At 40.3% G+C, this 20,748-nt stretch overlaps 1 protein-coding gene across 2 annotated transcripts; it reads left to right on the top strand.

Moving 5' to 3' along the window:
• Positions 1-355: 355 nt before the first annotated feature.
• Positions 356-18,280, top strand: CRKL (CRK like proto-oncogene, adaptor protein). 2 transcript variants are annotated; one of them, XR_010375360.1, is made up of 4 exons: positions 356-1,309; positions 4,863-5,325; positions 10,763-10,901; positions 14,281-14,397. XR_010375360.1 is itself a non-coding variant. In XM_009512071.2 (3 exons), the coding sequence occupies exons 1-3, from the start codon at positions 996-998 to the stop codon at positions 14,413-14,415; spliced, it is 912 nt and encodes a 303-aa protein (XP_009510366.2). In that variant the 5' UTR covers positions 436-995; the 3' UTR covers positions 14,416-18,280. The 2 variants fall into 2 exon arrangements, 1 of the variants encoding a protein (XP_009510366.2); XM_009512071.2 differs by lacking the exon at positions 10,763-10,901 and having other exon boundaries at positions 436-1,309; positions 14,281-18,280.
• Positions 18,281-20,748: the final 2,468 nt, after the last annotated feature.

Genomic DNA, 20,748 nt, shown 5'->3' with positions numbered 1-20,748 from the left:
TCTTACGTCTTCAGCCCAAGGACTGGGCAGCGTTTTCGGGGCGACCTGCGGTGACGCTGCACGCAGCGGGCCGGGGAGGTGGTGCGGGGGGAGGGCGGCCCTACTCGGTGCTGGGCCGCGGGAGGCGCGGGGGTCTCACTACACCAGCGGGGCCGCTCACGGTCATTCGCCCCCCGACCCTGTGCCCCTGTGCGCCGGCCGCGCTAGGGAAGGTTTGAATGACTCTGGCCCGGGGACACTGGGGAAGGAGGGCCTTCCCTGCCTCCCCTCCGGAGGCGAGGAGAGGACCCCAAGCCGCAGAGCGCCCCAGGCCCTGCTCCCCTCAGCGCGGGGGGAAGGGGCGGGAAGGCTGAAGGGAGCGGCGGGCCCGGGGCTCCCCCGCCGCCCCTCCCCCCACTGCCGCGAGCCGCAGCGCGCGTGCGCGGGGTGGTGTCTCCCGAGAGCTCCTGCCGCCCGGCGCCGCCGCCATTTTGGTGCTCGGCTCTGAGAGGGGAGGGAACCCAGCGGAGAAAGTGGGAGCGCGGCGCCTCTGCCTCCCCCGCCCCCCGTCTGGCTCCGGCCTGAGGCACCACACCAGGCTGCTTTTGCCACCTTTCCGGGCCGCTTGTCCTTGTCGGCCGCTGCTGCTCTCCGCCACCCGCCCGGCCGGGCCCGCCGCAGGCCTGAGAGAGAGGCGGGAAGGATGCCCTGCACACCCCGCCGCTGAGGGAGACTCGGGGGCCCTGACCGCCGCGTCTGGCCAGCCCCACCCCAGCCACTCCTCGGTTCTTCGCCTCCAGAGGCACGGAGCTTCTTTCTCCCTTATCCACCTTTCCCTGGGCTTCCTATCTTCTGGGCCGGGCACTAGCCGCTTCCTCCTAGCCCCCAGCCCGCTCCGCCTCCCAGGCCTCCTTGCTGAGGCCTTCCCTTCCCTTCTCCGGGTTTCTTCCTCCACCTGGACCTTCGGGCTCTTCACCTTACTTCCCCTTCTCCCTTCCCCTTCCCCTCCCGGAGCCATGTCCTCCGCTGCTCGTTTCGATTCGTCGGATCGTTCCAGCTGGTACGTGGGCCCGGTGTCTCGGGCGGAGGCGCAGACGCGGTTGCAAGGGCAGCGGCATGGCATGTTCCTGGTGCGGGACTCGTCCACCTGCCCGGGGGACTACGTGCTCTCCGTGTCCGAGAACTCCCGGGTTTCCCACTACATCATTAACTCCCTGCCCAACCGCCGCTTTAAGATCGGCGACCAGGAGTTTGATCACCTGCCCGCCCTGCTGGAGTTCTACAAGATCCACTACCTGGACACCACCACCCTCATCGAGCCTGCGCCTAGGTGAGTGCCACCCTCCCTGCGCCCCACCCACTGCCATCTTTGCTCGAGGTGGAGCGAGGCGGGGGGGTGTCTTAGCCCAACCTAGTAGTTCCAGGATGTTAACATTGGATGTAGGGCCATGCTATGTGTACTACGGAAACGTTTGTTTATGGCCCTCAATTGAAGCATTTTCCAACAGTGGTGCTTCTTAGCACTCTAGATTTCAGTGACTGTTACGGGTTGTTCTTTCAGTCAAATCATCCATAAAATGCACAGAGCCTGTCTTTACAGTGCATGTAGGTATATGTAAAGGTACTGCATACATCACCACCACTGGCTATAGTTGCTTTGCAGGAGGGTGTGGTCGTGCTTTGTGTCAATCTCCTCTTCTGGTATTGTCCTTCTGTTCCTAGGATCGTTGAGAACCTGGTTCACAAGTCTTCTCCTCAGTCATTGAAGGACAGCCTCTGAGCTTAAGTTGCTGTCTGCCCCTGCATTCACTCTGATTACAACAGAACAGACCTTTATGTGATTAGACTGCTTCATCCTGTTAAGTCAGCTGTAATGCATTCTAAGACAGCGTTTCCCAAACTTCTAGAGTGGCATTTCCACTTCCAAAGCAAATGTAAAACATTTATTTCTCACAGTTTGGTTATGACACTGTTCATCTGTATCTGCATACTGCATGCACTGCACTGAGATAGGCTGTTCTAGGAGGGTGGGAAAATGTGACTTGGCTATGAGCTCGTTCTTTGTCCTGTTACTGACTTGGGACGTACCTGCAACTTACATCAGTAAACTGCTTATCAAGAACTCTAGAACATATTCCTTATTTCTATTTAATAAAGCCTTTTGCAGTACTTTATTTCAAAGCTTTTGGGCTTCCTGGATAGAATGAAGTGAAATAAAAGCTAGAAAAGTGGTGACACATTAAAAAAAAAATTGGTTCGCTTCTGAATTCTGCAGTTTTGCAGATTAGCAAGTTCTTAGGGGGAGAAGAATAAGTTTGACGTTTATAGTCACAATTTAACCTTGGCATAGGCCAGTTCTTAATTACAACCAGTAACTTGTCAAAGGTTGACAATAGCTTGTCAAGTTGAAAAACTCAAGTCATCAAAAAAGTCCTTCTGTAAAGCTGTCAGGTGATGGGAGGGATGTGACAGAAAGCACTAGCTTCAAGGACTCTTACAGTTGCTGAGAAATGTTCTGGGTAGTGATTTTGCTGTGGCTAGAGAGCTGGATAGTTAACAACAACAAAATCACTTTCACCATTGCAGGAATGCTGAAATGGAGCTGCCCAGTGTTATGTGCATGCTTAAACTTGTGGACAGTTGGGAGGAAGAAAAGTCTACACTGAAGCAATCTTATTCTTATCTCAGCTCTCTTTAACCTGGATACTGTTATGCCTTTCTGGATGTTCTTAATAATTTCTGATTCTGATTGTTCTTAATCATTTATGGCAATGACTCACTTGGCTTTCTCAAAACATGTGAAAACTTAGCTGATTCCACTTGCTCACTTGGTATTTGTTAAGGGTCGTGTGTGAAATGTTTTATGCACACTTTAATACCACCTTATTTTCAAGGTCTTGATTTGCATATTGTTCTCTCAGTGTACAGGGACAGATGAAACCTAGCCTGCAATGAACTGACAATCTTTTTTATAAAGCAACAAATGCAATCAACTAGGTGGTTTTCCTTAGCATGATATTTCTTCTAAACTCTTAGAAAAATAACTGACATGAGTGGTTTGAAATTCTGTTTGAAGGAGTCTTGATGCTGCAAGAAAGAGGATGAGAGGTAGCATTTCCGGATTTCTTTTTTTATTATTTTTAGTTAATGAACTACATTTAGAAAATGGGTGGGCAGGTATGTGCTTCAGAACTGTTATCGCTAATTCTTATTTCTCTGACGATTTTCAGGGGAACATCACACTCAGATGCTTGTGCTTTTGAAGGCTGTTGATTCTTTTGATTTCATAAAGTACAGTATGAAGAAGTGGTTTTCGTGGTGGGATTAAGTAGTTTGTGGTATATAGCCGTACAACACTCCTAGCTCTCGGAGATGAGATTTTGAACTTGTAAAACAGTTGAAAACTGACTGGTTTAAGCTTTCTGTTTGTTTTGTGTCAATAGTGGGCTCTGAGCTTTGTTAGAGATGTTCCTGAGATCTTGCTTATGCAGAGTGACTGCTCTCTAAAGGGTTCCCTCTCTCCTCTGGCTTTGGTTGCAGCAGGGTGTCTTAAAGAAGCATACATCTTGCTGTTTAGGGCTTGTGGCATATCTTGCAAAAGTCATAGGACTTCCATCTTATTTTGCAAGTAGCAAAAGAGAATTGAATTAGGCTAATGACATGCAGTCTTGCTATCAGTAGCTTAGATTGATAAGTACCTGCTATGGCCTATATCTGTTAAGATTTCTGACAGCTGCTTTGAATAAAATGTATAAAATTTATGATGAAAATAGATTGCAGTGAAAATAGTCTAGATTGGTAAACAATCTTATACATTATCACAGACAATGAAGTTGACTGTATTGGACAGATAATGGGCATAGTGATAAACAATGATGTGAATAAATTAAAGGTAATATTATGGTTAATAAGGCAAAGGAATATTTCTAGATGGTTAGCTTTTTCATTTCTTACTCCATTCTTATCATTGTGTGCAATTATTTAATATTGTCTTTTATGAAGATGTCACTTTTAAGTTATTAGGTTATTAAATATGTAGTAAAGATAAGTATTTAGAAACTAATAATTTTTTCTGTTATAACAACCCTTTGAGAGTTGAAGTTGTAAAAATAAGATTAGGGACCTTAATTCCATATTACCTTCCAGAAAAGAGAATAGTGTTGTCTCCTAAAAACACAGCATCTGCCTATATCTTTTCTTAAAGAAAGGAGTTTTCAGTGTAAATGTGACTGGCTGTCCTCAAAATTCTGCATGTAAATAGTAGGATTTGGTTAGAAAGATGCTGTATTGCCAATCAGAAAGACAACATTGGACTTCTAGCTTTGAGTTAGAAAACTGTGTTTATCATACCATCATCTTACTTTAGTTCCCTTTTCCACTATGCTCCCTCAAGTCTAGCACTCATAGTTACAGAATTCTTTAGAAGTGGATGCTGAAGTTAAAAATATAGATGTGATGTACTGAAGAGGGTATCTATCTCTCCAAGAGTCCCTCCACCCCAAGTCACCCAAGTAATTTTCATTTGGTTTTATGTATCATGACTTTCATAATTTAAGATATAGAATTAATTTTATGCTACCCTAAGATCCTCACAAAAATCCAGAAAAGGTGGATGAAGATTTTGCATTTATTTTCCCAGTTTTCTGCATCTGTGGTAGATTTTTATTGGGTTTCTGGGGAAGCTAATTTGGGTATTTAATTACTTGAGAGCATAGGTTCCTCATGAAATACCTCACAGTGCTACCAAGCCAACACTTTTGTTACACAGCTGAGTAAGTAATTCTCCTCTAATCAGTGTTCCTACCATAAAACTGGTAATTAGCTTTGTTACTGGAAACACAGAACAGTAGCTATTGCTTATACCAAATCTTTCTTAAATTTAGGTATCCAAGTCCACCAATGGGATCCGGATCTGCCCCTGCTATGCCCACTGCAGAAGAAAACGTGGAGTATGTTCGGACTCTCTATGACTTTCCTGGCAATGATGCTGAGGACCTTCCATTTAAAAAGGGTGAGATACTGATAATTGTAGAGAAGCCAGAAGAACAGTGGTGGAGTGCCAGAAACAAGGAAGGTCGGATTGGGATGATTCCTGTTCCTTATGTAGAAAAGGTAGTTGTATCTTCTCATGGGAAGCATGGAAACAGGAATTCCAACAGTTATGGTATTCCAGAACCTGCCCATGCTTATGCTCAGCCTCAAACCGCAAGTCCCCTTCCCTCTGTATCCAGTACACCTGGAGCGGTGATCAATCCTCTGCCATCAACACAGAATGGACCAGTCTATGCCAAAGCTATCCAAAAGAGGGTACCCTGTGCTTATGACAAGACTGCGCTGGCATTAGAGGTAAGTTTTTCCTCTCAAGTCTTATGGGTTTCAGTTGTTTTGCAAAATAAGAAACTAAAAATTGTTAGTGCGAAAGTTGGTGTGGATGACTTCATATGGAGTCTGCTTATCTCTGTCAAGGCACTACGAAGTTAGGTCACCTTCTGAAGAAAGGTCTACAATAGTTGCTTCATCTATACCACTTCCTTTGAGAAAAGTGACCAAGTTACTTCAGGACCTGTATTTACTCTCTCTTCTTGCCTGTTGAACAGTGCAAACAGGTTACAAGGGTAGTGGAGTGTATACATCCTGCTGTGGAAGTAAGTGCTAGTGAGAGGATAACTTTGCTTCTCCACCTAATCTTGGTGAAGGAAAGAGGTGTTTCATTAATGATTGCAGTATTCCAGGTTGAGAACTGGCAGTAGCATCCTTCAGAGAAAGGTAGAGATTGCTGATACAGTCTTTCCGATCCTCAACTGTAGTATGCAATGCACTTGAGTATCTGGTGCTGAGAGCTGAAATCTGGGCAGAAATATATCAGAAGAACTCTAGTCCCTTTTACTTTGGTTTTTCAAAAGTGGAATTTGAGAAACCTTAAGACCAAAATTGGGTGCAGGGCGCTTACAGGAAGAGCTGTAGTGTAGCTTCAAAAGTGTTGAACCTTTAAGTTCCTGTGCTTGCCAAAGCAATTTTTATTTTATTTTTATTGGGGATGTCTTTAAGACTTTAGAGCTTTATTCTTTAAATGGTAAAGAATTAATGTTAAAATTCTAGTTTATCTGGCATAAATGATGGATTGGAAGAGGTTTTTAAAGCTATATCCAGAACACTGAGACCGTTACTTTTACTTTTAGATTATACTGAAGGCTAGTTAACCCATAGGTCAAAAACATCTCACTTGGAAAGAGTGTTAGTCTCAAAGATTAAATTTGAGCATGCTACAATACTTCAAGGACCAAATGCAAGGAAGCAAGCAAAGGAAGCAACGGTGTTTTAGCAAGTAAAATAATAGTGGTTTTAAAAATACTTTTGAACTTTTCCTGTTGCTCTTGCTCAATTACTTGTGCAAGTTAAAGCTGACTGTAGCTGATACTTTTGACTGAAATTTGAAAGCTTATATTTGTGACTTGTAGTTATTCATAATAGTTGCCCTAGGTGGTTTTCCCTCTGTGTTTGTAAAACCTCTACAGCTGATTACTCTTACAGGGTTAAAAGTTAAATAATCTAGTAGCTTGTTATTTCTGAACAGTGTGTGAAAATTATCATAGAGCAAAGTGTGAATTCACTGCCAACTGCACTGTACAGAAGATTCCTGCCAAAACTACTCAAGTTTCTGAAAACAAAGCAAGCGATTGATTTTGCAATGTTATCAATGTGTCGTGGAATTACTTCAGGAAGCTTTGCTGCAGGGTAGCAGAACTGCTTGGAAGGATGGCCCTCACAAATTTTTCTGACTTGCTCTTAAGTGCCTTGTTAATCCTGTCATTTTAGCTACTCTAATATACAGCTAGGATTAATTCTCTGACCAACATGTAGGTTTGAATTGTATTGAACCTTCAAATTGCTGAAGCTTTGTTTGAGATAGTCTTCTCTTGAATTCTAATCACTTACCTGCCTCACGTCTTTGTGTCATCCACCACTGGCATGTTTTGTCTTCCTATGTAGTCTGCTTTCTTTGCAAGTGAACCTTAGCCACACTGTGGCTTCTCAAGAGGCCTCAGAAGTAGAAATCTGGGAACTGATCTACATTTTCATTAAAATCAGTAGTTACAGCTTCTTTGTATCTATCCATGCATAGGCAACTTTAGCAACCTCATTATAGTGGTATTTTTGTCACATGTACTACTCTTAAAGAAAAAAATCCAATTTCTTTTCATGATCTGCCTTCAGATTGCCTGACACCTGCTGGGCCCCAATGGTGTATTTAATCCCAACCTTGTCTGGGGTCTATATGTCACTAAATAATCTGAACCATTTGAAGGTTCTGTTTTCTAAGAGCACTGAAAGTAGCTAGTGGTAGGGAAAGAACAGGTTACAGGAATGTTTTGGGGAAGAAAGTTAATGGCGTTCTTTCAGAATAATAACATTTGACAATACTGTGCCTTAGTATAGGTGTACTCTAAATCCCAGTTCAGTTTATACAGTTATTCAGCGCCTGGTTGTGTAATCTCATTTAAACTGATAATATGAGAGCAAAATATCTGTTTGTTGGCTTTAGCACACAGACAGTACTTAAAAGGAAGAGAATAACATCTGGAGTAAGTACAGCTATTGCATAGTAATCTACTTGACTTCCTTTTAAGTGGAGGGATGTAATTCTCTTGGGTTCAGCTTGAAAATGGGACAAGCTCTCTGCTTGCAAGTCCAGTTTTTCTATTTCATCCTATTGTTTACATAAGCTGTCAGAAGCTTTCTTTAAGAAAAGATAAAGATTCATAGCCTGTTACGGGGAAGTTTGTTTTGTAAGGAAGGCATAATTAATTTCTTAAAAGTTTCTCACATGAAAAATGTAGCTTGCAAAACAAGTGAATATTCTACTGAAAATCTGAAACAATCTGTTTGATTGGAAAATGATGGAGTGCTCAGCTTTTAAATAGTGTTCAAAGTGTGACAGTTTAAGGGCAACTACAATGTTGTTCTTGTAAAGATACTAGTTAATATGGCAATTTGGACCTTGCTGGGCTAAAATTATTTAGCACTCATATTGGTGTTATTGAAGTGACTAACATCTAAATCTTGACTTGGAACTACTGCGCTAGATGCTCTACTTCTCTAAAATGAAAAATTAAATAGTAATCTGTTTATAGGCTAAAATGAAAGTTCTAAATGTATTTCTAAGATGTACATATGCTGTTGTCAGTTGAGTTAGTTACCTTGGCAGTTCAGATTTAATTTTTTAATTAAATTATTGAAATCTGCAGTTTCTCACTGCAACTGAGTGTACTACTAATGTGTGTAGTATTTTCATGGATGCTGCATTTAAAAGAAAAAAAAACAAACCCAAACAACCAAACCATACAAAAAAACCCCAGCCACCCAGATCTGTTTCTTTTCTTCTGTGTTTTTAGCCAAGAAGCAATTTCCTTCCTTTCTGGTACTCTAGAGAAAGGAATATGAAGGACAGGGATAGTGTCCTGTATTTACTGGGCTAGAACTCTACTGGGTTATGTACTACTGTTCTTCAATTTTGCTTTCCTCTGGGAAAACTAGGAGAGCAACCCTATGTTCAAAGGTTATACAGGATAGCACTTTAAGGAGGTGATGAATTCTGTAAGAGCAGAGATTCTTTGGCACTGTTAGTATGATATGGAGCAGCAAAGTCTACCTTAAAGTTTCTCAGCATTTAATAATCTTTAGTTCTATAGCCAGCCTGTTAACTGTAATATGCCAGTGAAGCCTTGTTTTAAACTGGCATGCTCTAACCAGTATGTGAAGTGTATGCTGTGCCCAGTAGGCTAAGATGTGGTATCCTTTACCTTAAAGGAGCTTATCTTTTGGTAGCTGGATACTTCTTGTTTGGATCCAAAGTGGTTGATTGATTGCTAACCACTACACAACGGTTCATTATGTCCAGCGTAGTCAGTAGATAAACTAATGGTGGATAATGCCCTTAAAAATTAGTGAACTGTTTGAAGGTTGATTCAGGACATGAACAACAAATTCCAAATTCACTTATAATATGGAATGAAATGGCATAAGGAACCAAAAAAATGTGAGACCAGCAGCAGCCACCAGCCTTAGGTCTGCCATGTGTTTAAAAAACCGTTCTTAGATATATTGCAGACACTGTAATAAGTGACATAAACCATGTTGAAGGCAGTATTAGTCCTAGAGTTCATCTCCAGACTTAACATGACAGTGTTAAGAAATTGGAAGATTTTTTTTTAAATGAGAGCTTCACTGTGTTTTTCTAGCAACATTTTTATACTAACGATAGCTTTTTTCTAGACTTGTGCCAGCATTATAGAATTAAGCAGGTTATTTGTCCATGATATATCGAACATATGTTTGCTAATACAGTATTACCTGTCACTGAAATGTTTCGGTGAAATAAATATCCATTCATCAAAATTATATAACTGACTTACGGCATTTCTCTTGAGCTTGTTACAATTAGGTTACAGTTCACTTTTTCTTCTTCAAAGGAAAGTTGAGACAAGTAGGCCAAAATGTGCTAGTAGTAGAACTTTCTTAATTAGGAAATTAGGCTACTTCTTTCACTCAAGCATTTCAACAAGCATTGTGCTTTTCTTAAGCCAAGGAAACCTAGTACTGCTGTGTTACACATTAAAATGCTTCGAACCCACAAGGTCTAGGTTTTAAGCAAAATATTGAGCCTATACTTGTGTAGTGTGAAGTGCTGATCATGGAGCTTTAGTTCTAGTAACTATTGAATTGAAAGTGACATTAGCAGCAGGATTCCTGTGTCTGTGCTGACGTGCACCAACTTTTCAGTATGCTACCTTTGAAAATACAACTGACAATTACTTTGGAGATTTTGTGTGCAATCTTAATCTTTGTAACTTCCTTTCCCAGTCAAAGTTATTGATTGTTCCCATCATGATAGTACTGAGTGCCTCATAATTTAATATACATTCACCCCCAGAACTGTTTGCAGAGTTTGTTTCAGGTGAGACTGAAAGCAATGTGGATAACCTAGACAAGATTCTGTGCTACAGTGAGATTCAGTGGGGCTCATGAATGGTGGTCTGTGGGAGTTTTGAGCTCTCCAAATTCTGTACAATCATGACAGCTGGCTTAATCAGATGGAGACAGGCTACCATCATGTAATGAGAAGCAGTACTTTATCTGTGGTGCTGCAACCCCAACTATGGTAATTGTCCTAGCTATACTTGAAATGAAAACTTCTACTGTTGTACTCTGTTCCCAGATGAAGCTAGATTAATTGCATCTAGGACTTCAACATCTCTATGCTGCCCTTTGACCTGCTTTCATGTCTAAAGAATGGTTGAAGGTCTTTCCTCTGAGCTACTTGATTCTTTGGTTTGGGCATCAACTATTACTCTTCTGGCACACAAAATCAGAAGTGAAGGATAATTATGCTGTGCTTTCAGCCTGTTGGTTTATTGAATCTTCCAATATGTAAAGCACCAGCTTCAGTGTCACTTTGTCCTGTTTGCAGTGCGACTGAACTCTGCCTCTTTTGTGTAGCTTGGCTTTATACCTTTTGGGGACAATGGGATATTAAGTAATTTCTTAGTGTTGAGCCTTGTTTATTCTTCTCCAGAACAGGCAGCTGGTCTGAACAATTGCTTTTTGTACTAATGCTAGTGTTAACCAAAGAAGGTGAGTTGTGACACTAGTTAGGATAATGATTGAGATTCAACACCCTGTAAATTCCAGACAGCAATATGTTTTCTATAGCTATTGACCCAGTGGGCTAAAACAATGATTCAGAGTTTTAATGCATTTTTATCTCCTTAAACTTATATTACAGAACTCTACCAGCCATAGAACTATTAACATACAATTGTTGGAATATCTGTAAAACACGTTGTGAATTGGTTGACTGTGTGACTAAAATGGCATGCAGGAAACCTTTTGCAGTGTATGAATCAGCTTCAAATGGAAGACAGGTATGGAAGAATCTAGAGTGAATGAAGTAACCTTTCTGAGTGGCATGTTCTGCAGCTTGTGTTTCCCCAGGGCTTTGAATTCATGCTGTAACAGGGAGAAAATGAAAGGATGCCATCTAAAATATGGTTTGATTTTTATCATTTGGGTGGAACCAAATAGCTGCATTTCAGAAGTATTACTCATTTCAGCATTTGATACTTCCATCCAGTGATGCTGGCATGCTTTACAAGTGAACTAACTTATCTGAGAGATGCTGAGACTAAGGAACCATCATCCTATTTTATAGATAAGGGCCATGAGCTGTCCGGAGTCATACAGGAAGTTCGTGACAGAGATGAGAATAGAACGAGGCCTCCTGACTCTGTCCTGTGCCTAATCATAAGACAATCCTTCTGACTGGCTTAAAACATTCTCTGAAAAAATAGTGCGCTAAATAATTTTAGTGGGAGATCACACCAGCTGACCATATTATAGATGCTTTAAAAAACCATTTCCCAAGTAGTACTTTTGGTTAGTACTTTGGGCAAGAATTACATAGAGTGACTACTTTACCAGATTATTCTAGACATTGTCAAAATGGAGGTCTTTAATGTAAGATCCATGAATCATTCTATCATGACATCAAGGTTCTTTCTCCAGAAAACTTGTTTCAGCATACTGTTTTACTTAATCTTATCAGGGCGACTGCATTTTAATAATATAGCACAAGAGGATACTCAGAAGCTTTAACTAAAAAAAAAACCAAAAACAAAAAACACCACACCACTCAAAAAAAAAATATAAAGTTATTGCAAATCAGTTTACTAGTCTAGTGGTTCTTGGCATATGTGGGAGTATTTTTGAGTAGCTTTTGTCAGCTAGTACTCTTTAATGGCAAATATTGATTTGTAGCAACTTTGCCCACCCAGCAGTCTAAAGAACATCTTACATTGTCATCTATGTGGCAGTTTGTTGCACTGCAGTAGACTTGTATTTTAAATGCTTTTTTCACTCAGCTGAAGCAAGACTTCCAAACCTATTCATGTTGTAGAAATCATTTGGTGTCAAATTGAAGCGTATCTTTTTCCAGAGCTTCAAAATGAATAATAGCCTGCTCTGTACAGCACATGAGTTAAATTGTCAGACTCTCAGAAAATACAGGTCCATGTTTTTGATTCAGTGTACCACAGACTTTTTCTGCCATGAATAAGATTAAAGTGTTTGAGAGTGGATTGGTTTTATGGTGTGGTGCAAACACAGTTTCTTACTAGAAAGAATGTTGCAATGTTGGCTGTTGGGTCTAAAACTTGGAACTTGGATCTGTCTTCAAGGGTTATTTAAATCTAGCAATTTAACACTGAGTATTTATAGATGCTATCAGCATTTTCCTAAAGAGATGTTTGTTAGTTCCTGTTTAGGTCATCTTGTTACTATTTAAATCTTTCTCTAGCCTTTCTATTCAGTGAAAAGACTGACAAATTGTGTTTTTTAGCAAATACACAATTAAAGCATGCTGCTGTAGTTGTAAAGAGATGAAAACCAGTCAAATTAATGCTATATGTATGTGCTAACTATTATGGGCAGTATGTAACTACTTAATAGTGTATGCTGGCTTCATGTTTGAGTTTAGGAACAGCATAAGTAAAGATGTCCGTTTAAGAAAGTAATGGGGTCTCAGTTATATCCCAAGAACTTACAGGATTTCAGAGGGTTTTCTCCTCTCTTAAAAGCACAAGATTACAATTGTTCCAAGTGTGACAGTCTGAGATTTGGGGGGACAGATGGGACACAGATAACTGAAGTAATGGAGAAAAAGTAGCAGGGAGTGGAACAATACATTTTTCTTAACTATCTACTTTCATTCTAATATGCAACATAAAGCTTAAATCTCTCAAAAGCGTTTCAAAGGTTGAGAAATTTTATAACACTGAGTGACTACCAAGGAGTTCATTGTAGTATCTCAAACTTCACTAAAGGATTCCTGCTTCTGAGTGATCTTCAAAAAATCTGTATTGGAGTAGTGGTAACTGGTTTAAACAGGCTTCAGATCTAGTGACATGCACACTGTTGTGTAAACTCAGGGCTTTTTTCTTTAACAGAAAATATACAGGTCTTACCTGAAAAGTTTTAAACTATGGCCCTTGGCCAAGGTCCTTAAATTATCTGCATCAGTTCTGAATTTTAATACTGTTTAGATAATGTAGACAAATTGTTGTACACTGTATCAGGACTAAAATATAGTTTTTCCTTAAATAACAAGATCAAAGCTAGTTAGCTTTGGATTTCACAGAAGTAGCTTGGTAAGCGAGACTCAACTACAAAGAGCTTGGAGCTAGTTTGGGGAAGAAACTTAGGAACTGTTGGCCATTTGTCATAGGCTGGTTCTGCTTTTCGTGAAATTAGTTATTGGCTGCTGATGTCACTTTTCTGATATTACTCTGTGTTGTAACTATAGTAAAATTAAGTAAACAGGAAGGGAGGTGTAAAGTTAGAGCTGCTGCAACAGCCCACATATTCAGTTATTCTGAAGGATTTAAGGGACAAATTACTATTTAGCTAGTCTTAAAGGCTACTCATCAAATTGGATATCTTGCTTTGTAAATTATCCTAATCCAAATTAAATACAGGCATTAAACAATAAGGGTATAACTTATTGTCTGGGCTGACGTTTCTTGCTTGATGGTGGTTTTAGCATTTCTCATCTTTCACTGCCAAATAGGAAGAGACACAGTTATGATAGGAAAGGCCTGACATGTCATTGTTCCTGTTTCAAACTCTTTGGCAGGAAGTAGAGGTGAAAACAACAAATAAAGCTAGAATTTGCACATCTAATACTTTAAAAAAAAAAAAAAGTTAGAGATTGCTTTTGCCTGCTTCAGAAGTGCAGTATTATTTCAGAAACTACAGAAGCTTCATAGACTGTGATAATCAGAACTACAACTTCAAATAATGGTTTCTTTGCAATAGGAATCTCTTTGAAAAACTACATTTCCTTTGAAATGAGTCGGCTGATGCTAAAACCAGTATGAGTACTGTGCTCTTTTGAATGGATGCTGCATCTCATTACTGGTGGTAGCTTTAGTGATGTTAATTTGCATCTAAGCTATTGTTGCATGAAGCTGTAAGCTTTCCTATAGGAAAAGGTATAGTTCAGCAACTTGTTTGATTATGTAAATATACATTTAGTTAGGAGTCTGAAAAAAAGTGCAGACAACACTATGTTTAGCAGCAAAATGTCAGTATTTTAGTTAATTAAAAATAACTTTTTAATTGAACCTTATGCCAGGAAGGGGGTGTCCCTATGATGGGCTTGTGTTTATTGTTCCTCTACATTCGATTTGTATTTGTATCAGAGGTGAAATTACCATGTGTGATAACTGGTTTTTTTTAATTATGCAGGTTGGAGATATTGTGAAGGTTACAAGGATGAATATAAACGGTCAGTGGGAAGGAGAAGTCAACGGTCGAAAAGGGCTCTTCCCATTCACGCATGTCAAAATATTTGACCCTCAAAACCCAGATGAGAATGAATGATTTCTTCTGCCCAATTTACACTGCTGCTTCATTTTCCTGGCTATCATTGGCATTGTTTGAGGTGGGATGATGACTTAATGGCACATCGCTAGCATTGCCCATTTTCCAGCTTGATGCAGTTTGACAGCTCTTTTCTTACACATTTGGAATACATACCACTGAAGTCACTGTCTAACCTTCATACCATAGTTGTGTCATCCAGAATGTAGTTTCACTTTTAAAACTCTACTGGGCCTTAAGCTGGAGAGGATTGATATATAACAGAGAAGAATGGGAAGAAAACCTTTCCTGTTGAGACTTCCATGGACTTTCTCTGGCTTGCTCAGTAGGAAGAGCCCTAATCTTAGATCAAACCTGCAACTTGTGCATTACTGTTCAACAAAAAGCAACAACAAAAATGCAATTTTAGGACTGAAGAAGACTTAATTTTAAGAGAACCTGTCTGAAGGTAGTACACTTAAAATAACGGTCTCTTTAAAGGATGATAATTGAAGCTTATGTATTCTAAGCAGTTGTATTAGAAGCTGCTCTTTTCTGTTAACTCTTAAGCTTGTTGTTGACCTTCCTGAAACGGTGTGTATTAAATGCAAATAACCATTGATTGAGCTGCATTGAAGCTGAGGCATTTATTTATAAGGAAACTTAGGAGGGGTGGATACTTGCAATCTGCTTTTGACATACTTAATGCATTTCTGTTGACTTTTGCAAGCACTAACTGCAGAATGTGAGCTTTAAAGGGAAAGACTTTGGCCTAATCTATATAGAGCTCTTCTGCAGTGTTGAAAGTATAGTTTTACTAGTGTAGAAGTGCTTGTCACCAAGCTGTTACTTGATAGACAAATTGATCAGATTGCCATGGTATGGAGAGGTAGGAGTGGAGTGGGACAGAAGAATTTCCAATACTGATAGAATCCTCTTATTTAAACATATACCTTTTATACCCATTTCTCTACAGGCTCCCTTATCTCTCCAAAGTTTCCTAGCTATGCCAGCCCCAGCTTGTTGAAAGCTTGTTTTCAAACACAGTACCTTTTTTTCTGGGGTGTTTCCATGTTGCTGTGCTTTTCCAGAGCTGCTTTCATCTTCTTTTTTTTTTTTCTCCTTTCCCCTCCCTCTTTTCCTTGCCTGCATCCCAAGCCCTCTGCATGCTGCCATCTTCCCCCCCCCCCCAAATGAGTTGGCTCTGGTTTATATATGCCCCAGATTCCCCTGCTCCCAGCATCTTCTAGAAGATGGTTAATTGGAGTCAGCTGCCTGGGTTCCCACATGTGATAAATTAATGCTCAGGCTGGAGGAGGCCACAAAGGTGTCTTATTATCAGAATAGCTTCTTTCCCTTTTTCTGTACACAAGCTATACTGCTGTAATGGTACTTACAGTAGGGAGCTATATGGCTGCAGCTAAATAAGTACAGCCCATGCCAGCAGGTTAAGTTCTCAGCCTGTGTACAGGATATGAAAACTTAGGTACAGTGGTAGCCTGTGCCACCTTCTTTACATGTGTTTTGTAGGTGAACTGGAATGCTCCTTTAAAAATAATTGAACACTGAATTGACAGAATACATGTCTGCAAAGACTACAACTAACCTCCCTTTTTGGACAGCCTGGTTAAAGAAAAATGCCTGTTGTAGAAGCTGACAGGAAAACAGCAGCCCCCCATTTTTTTTCTCAACTTTTGAAGCCTGTCAGTTGTAGCAAAATGAGAAACTTCAGACACCTGCAGAATCTCACTAGTTCTTACAAATGTCAAGTTATATAGAAGCTGTCTTAAGTTCCAGCATGTTTTCTCATTGATTTGTGTCGCTTGATCCTAATAAAAGCATGTTGTTCTTAAGCTCATGTGGAAGTGCTATGAGATCGTTAATTTGAAGGCACTGAAGAAATGCAGAAATGGTGTTTGCAACAAGACATTCAAAATGCTGTTGGTTTTTTTTTCTTTTTCTTTTTTAAAAAAAGAAGCCTCTCAATTCATTTGTTAGTTATTTTCTGTAGTATTGACGAAGTGGCTGACAGTCTAGAAGTTCTTGTAGACCATTTCACTACCAAATTAACTGTGAAGTAGAGTAGCATTGACTGAAGTGTTTGGTGCTCTAAGAGGAATTCTTGACAACAGGCATTGATGTTTTGTCTTGCAAAGAAAAGCTATGCAGCTCTCTTAACTAAAAAACATCATGCTGCTTCTGTGCCCCAACTATACCCCTAAGTTTACTACATAGATTGTACTACTGAAAGTCATCTTTTGAATACAGAAACTGCACTAAACTCAGTCTGCTGCAGAGAAATTGTTATTTCAGACCTGACCTAGTTACAGGCAGCTCTTCAGAAGACTGATTGTAGGATTCTTCCTTTGCATGGTAAATAAATACTGCAAGATTTGAGGTCTTGAACACAGCTTCTGACCTGGATTTTTTTTTTTTTTCCACTGAAATAAATGTCTTGGCTCATCCCCTCATTGAATAAGGTATACACTTTGGACACAAGCATTGTTTAAGGTTTAATTATGTTGTGATACTGCAGAAAAGCAAAATATTTTACTTTCAAAACTATGCAAAACTTGTGTATAGTGGCATCTGATGCAAAGACAAGAATTCTTAAATTTCTTTGAACATGGTTTTTGGCTACGGATGAACAGTGCTTCTCTGAGTAGCAGCGGTGTGGTTCAGGTATGTTAAATGTAGTTTAAATGTAGCATACTGACCAGCCTAAGCTGGTTGTAACCTTGCTTCAAAACGTGTCTTTGCTATTTTACTCTGAGCCAAGTATTTTCATATAAAGACTGCATTTGATCAGTTTGTGTTTCTCTTTGAAGGACTCTGGATTCTCAATCACTTGTTGCTTCCTTACATGTGTGCTGTCTGTTGCTTTATGAAGCCTCTTAAATTTGAGCGATAACCTATCAGTGTAAGTGTTCCTTGGGCATGTAAGGTATACTTTCATAGGAAGCATGAGAGCCTATAAATGATGGCTTCAATCTATGCACCCTTAAACTTGTTCTTGCTCTTGAATTAGGAGCTGGTTTAATTACCTGGTGCCACAATAGCAGTTACCTGTCATGAAAGGCTTACTGTTTGGCTTTCTCCTCTTGTGTACGTGTGTATATAGATGTTGAACCCTCTGACCAGCCTCTCAAAGTTTAAATGAAAACTGTTTTAATAGTGTCCATCACTGGATAAGCGCTAATTTAACTCATGATTGTTTACAAATTGGGAAAGAATAAACAAAAGGGAATATTCCCTTTGGGGCTCTCAAGAGCCTGAGCATTATTTCTGTAAAGGGAAAAACAGCATTTTTTGTGCCATTTCATGTGCCTGTAAAGTAATTTTTTATATGTATTAACATCCTGGGACTGAGTGGGCTGCCTTTGTCTTCTAGTCAAGTTTCCAAGCATTTTCCTCAATACCTGCATTTGAAAGTGAGACCTGCCTAAAAGACTGCCTTTTGGGACCAGTGAAAGCATTCTTGTAGAGTTGTTGCTTTCTGTTTGTGTTAAATGTAGTGTGTTTTGGGATAAGGATACAGTTATTGCAGTGGGAAAGGTGGCCTTGTATTTGAGACAGTCTTCACTGTGTAAACTTTAAAACACAATATGTAATTTAAAGACCATGATCTTCCGGCAATAATATCAAATGTAAGCTTTTAAAGTTTATTTTGGGGATCATAGCTTGTTTTATTTTTTTTGTGCTACAAAATTAACAGTATTAAATGAATTATATTCTTAGACTATATGGAGTGTCTTTTCTTAAGATTAGTGCCTTTTTAATTTCTTACTCCACTTAGTTCATAGAACTGGTCCCAACATCAAGCCACTGTTCTTTTTGTCCCAGTGCCCTGTTTGTACAGTCTAAATAAAACTTGCCTCAACTTACAGTATTTGTTGTCTTTAGTCTTAAAACCTTGACAATATTAGTAGAGCGTTTAAGGCCTTACTCCTCAGTCATTATGATGCCCTGTTTTGTGGGTGAATGGGAGTGCCAACCCAAGATTTTTCCAGAATCAAGGGAAGAATTAAGCAGGAGAAAATGCTGAATGATGCTCTGCTATTCCATCTTCCTGCCTCTTCTCAGACTAAACTGCTGTGCTTTGGAGGTTCACCTGAAAAAGACACATTGCTGACTATGCAGATTTATCGGTGTCTTCTCCACCCTCATACCTGACACTTCACTGCTCTTTCCTGTCACTGTATCTAGTGCTGCTCTTTTGCTGAGGCTTTCCAAGGTCTCTGTCGAAGCCATTACCTTCTTTCACTAGGATACCCTTGACTGTGCTTTTAAGAATGACTGGTTTATGCATACGGTTTGAATTCAGCTTATTATTGTTTGACTAAACAAGGCATAACCTGTGCAGGTACTGGAGAGAGGAATGGCTGGCATTCTAGCTACTGTTGAAAGGTGTCAGCATAATATGTCATAAATATCTGCTTTTGCAAGTCAAAAACCAGGAGGTCATCTTTCATCTTTTTACAGTCAATCCAGATCAAGAATAGTGCTAACCAGAACTTAAGGGTTTTTTAATATTTGGGATCATTCAGTGAAAACATTAACAGTGTGTTGAAAGTTGAGATAATCTTATATAGGAGAAACACTTAAGAGGAATGTTAGACTCAACTGCTCCACAGGAAGAGTCTCAAAAGCTTGTGTTGGTTCCCTGGATTCTTTGTAGGTACGTTCACAACCTAGTGTTTTTCTTCTCTGGTGTAGAGTTCCATGTGATGTTAATAAACAGTCACAGCCAACTCTGCATGGTGTCTTATCATCAAATATTCATGTTTGGCAAGTTAAATTTCAGAGAAAACCATCGGTGTTTCAAATAGCAAGTAAGTGCAGTAGGCCTGGTAACCCTGGTTCAAACTACTTTGTAAGCCTTTAGCTTTCAGGCAAAAGCTGGAAGTGTGAGTGGTTGCTGCAGCTGCTTCTGGCAACATCTTCAGTAGCTCGTTTGCTATTTGTGAGCCAAACCAACCAGCCCCCTGCTGTACCAGCAGTCTGCATCTTGCAACCTAAAATACAGCCATGGCTGCAGCAGCAGCACTATTCCTGTCTGGGGTGAGGTGTGTGCAATGCAAACAAATGCAGGTGCTCTGCCTCCCTTCTAACGCGAGGGCAGGCCAAGAACAGCACTGCTGTGAGATGGGGGCCCAAGCTCGGTTTTGTGGTCACATCCAGGTTTCTCTGACATGGAACTGCAGCATCTATGTGCATGTTTATTAGCAGGAGACAAATTGCCTTCCTAGCTGGTGGCTTGGGGAAGTTTGAAATACCTGTGTTCTGTACAGGAAAAAAACATTTGTGCCTCAGAATACATCAGGTGTTACCAAGGATAAATCTGCATCACTTTATTGATACATGGCCACAGCAATCTATGTTCCCATATTTTATTCTATGTTTAGAAATAAGTCCTTTCTTGCACTTGAGCTAGGAGTGGGTTGCTTAGTTGCTTTACTGTGGCACATATCAATTATTGGAAGGGAACACTGCTACAGCCCAAGTGGGTTGCAAGGGACCATGAGTTGTCTCTGCATTTTAAAATGCAGGTTGCTTCCAGCCAGCACTTGTACAAGGCCCAACAGTGCCCACCCCCTGCCACCTTTAACTGAGCCTGGCCTCACCCTGGCTGGCTTCCTGCCCCCAATGCTGACCTCCCAGGCAGTTTTCCAGCTGGGGACTGCTACTCAACATTCAGCTTCTCCACGGGCTGGCAGAGCTCTCCCCTCACTGCAGTCAACTCAGGTTTTGTACTAGGAGTACCCAGCACAGCATCCACCTCAAGCAAGAGCCATGATTACTCAGGAAAAAGTCAAAGGTAATGAGAAGCAAGCACTAACTCCAGCTGGGTTTATTTCTGGCTTACCTGCATACAGGCTTTCACTAATTTAAGTTTGGACTACTTTTTAGTTAGGTTATTCCAACAACAGCCACGATAAGCCTTAATTTTTAGGTGCGAGTTAGCTGGAGTGACCGGGGTGTATCAGTTTGTCACCCTCATTTAATGAAAAAGTTTTATTTTTAAACCAATACAATAATAAACATCCCTTTAGATTCAACCAGATGGATGGCTGCTTGAGCTTACACCAGTAGGAAATGTGCCTAAATAAACTCAAATAAAATGCTGCCACAGCAAATGAACATGTTTCCTTATAATTTTTTTACATGACCTACAGTAGTGTGGATTGCAGATGTAGGAAAGCTTTCCAGATTTGTATTCACCAGCAGGGATAGCTCACCTTGGTGCAGCTATAGCATGTTTTGCCCCTCACACTGTCCCCACTCTTTTTTTAGAGGGCAGCTCAGCTGCTCTTGTAACAGCTGTTGAACTGCAAGTCACGGTTCAGTGTGGGA

The sequence above is a fragment of the Phalacrocorax carbo genome, chromosome 15 (assembly GCF_963921805.1).
Source record: "Phalacrocorax carbo chromosome 15, bPhaCar2.1, whole genome shotgun sequence".
Taxonomy (NCBI): Eukaryota; Metazoa; Chordata; class Aves; order Suliformes; family Phalacrocoracidae; genus Phalacrocorax; species Phalacrocorax carbo.
This window is presented reverse-complemented; position numbering and strand designations above follow the sequence as displayed.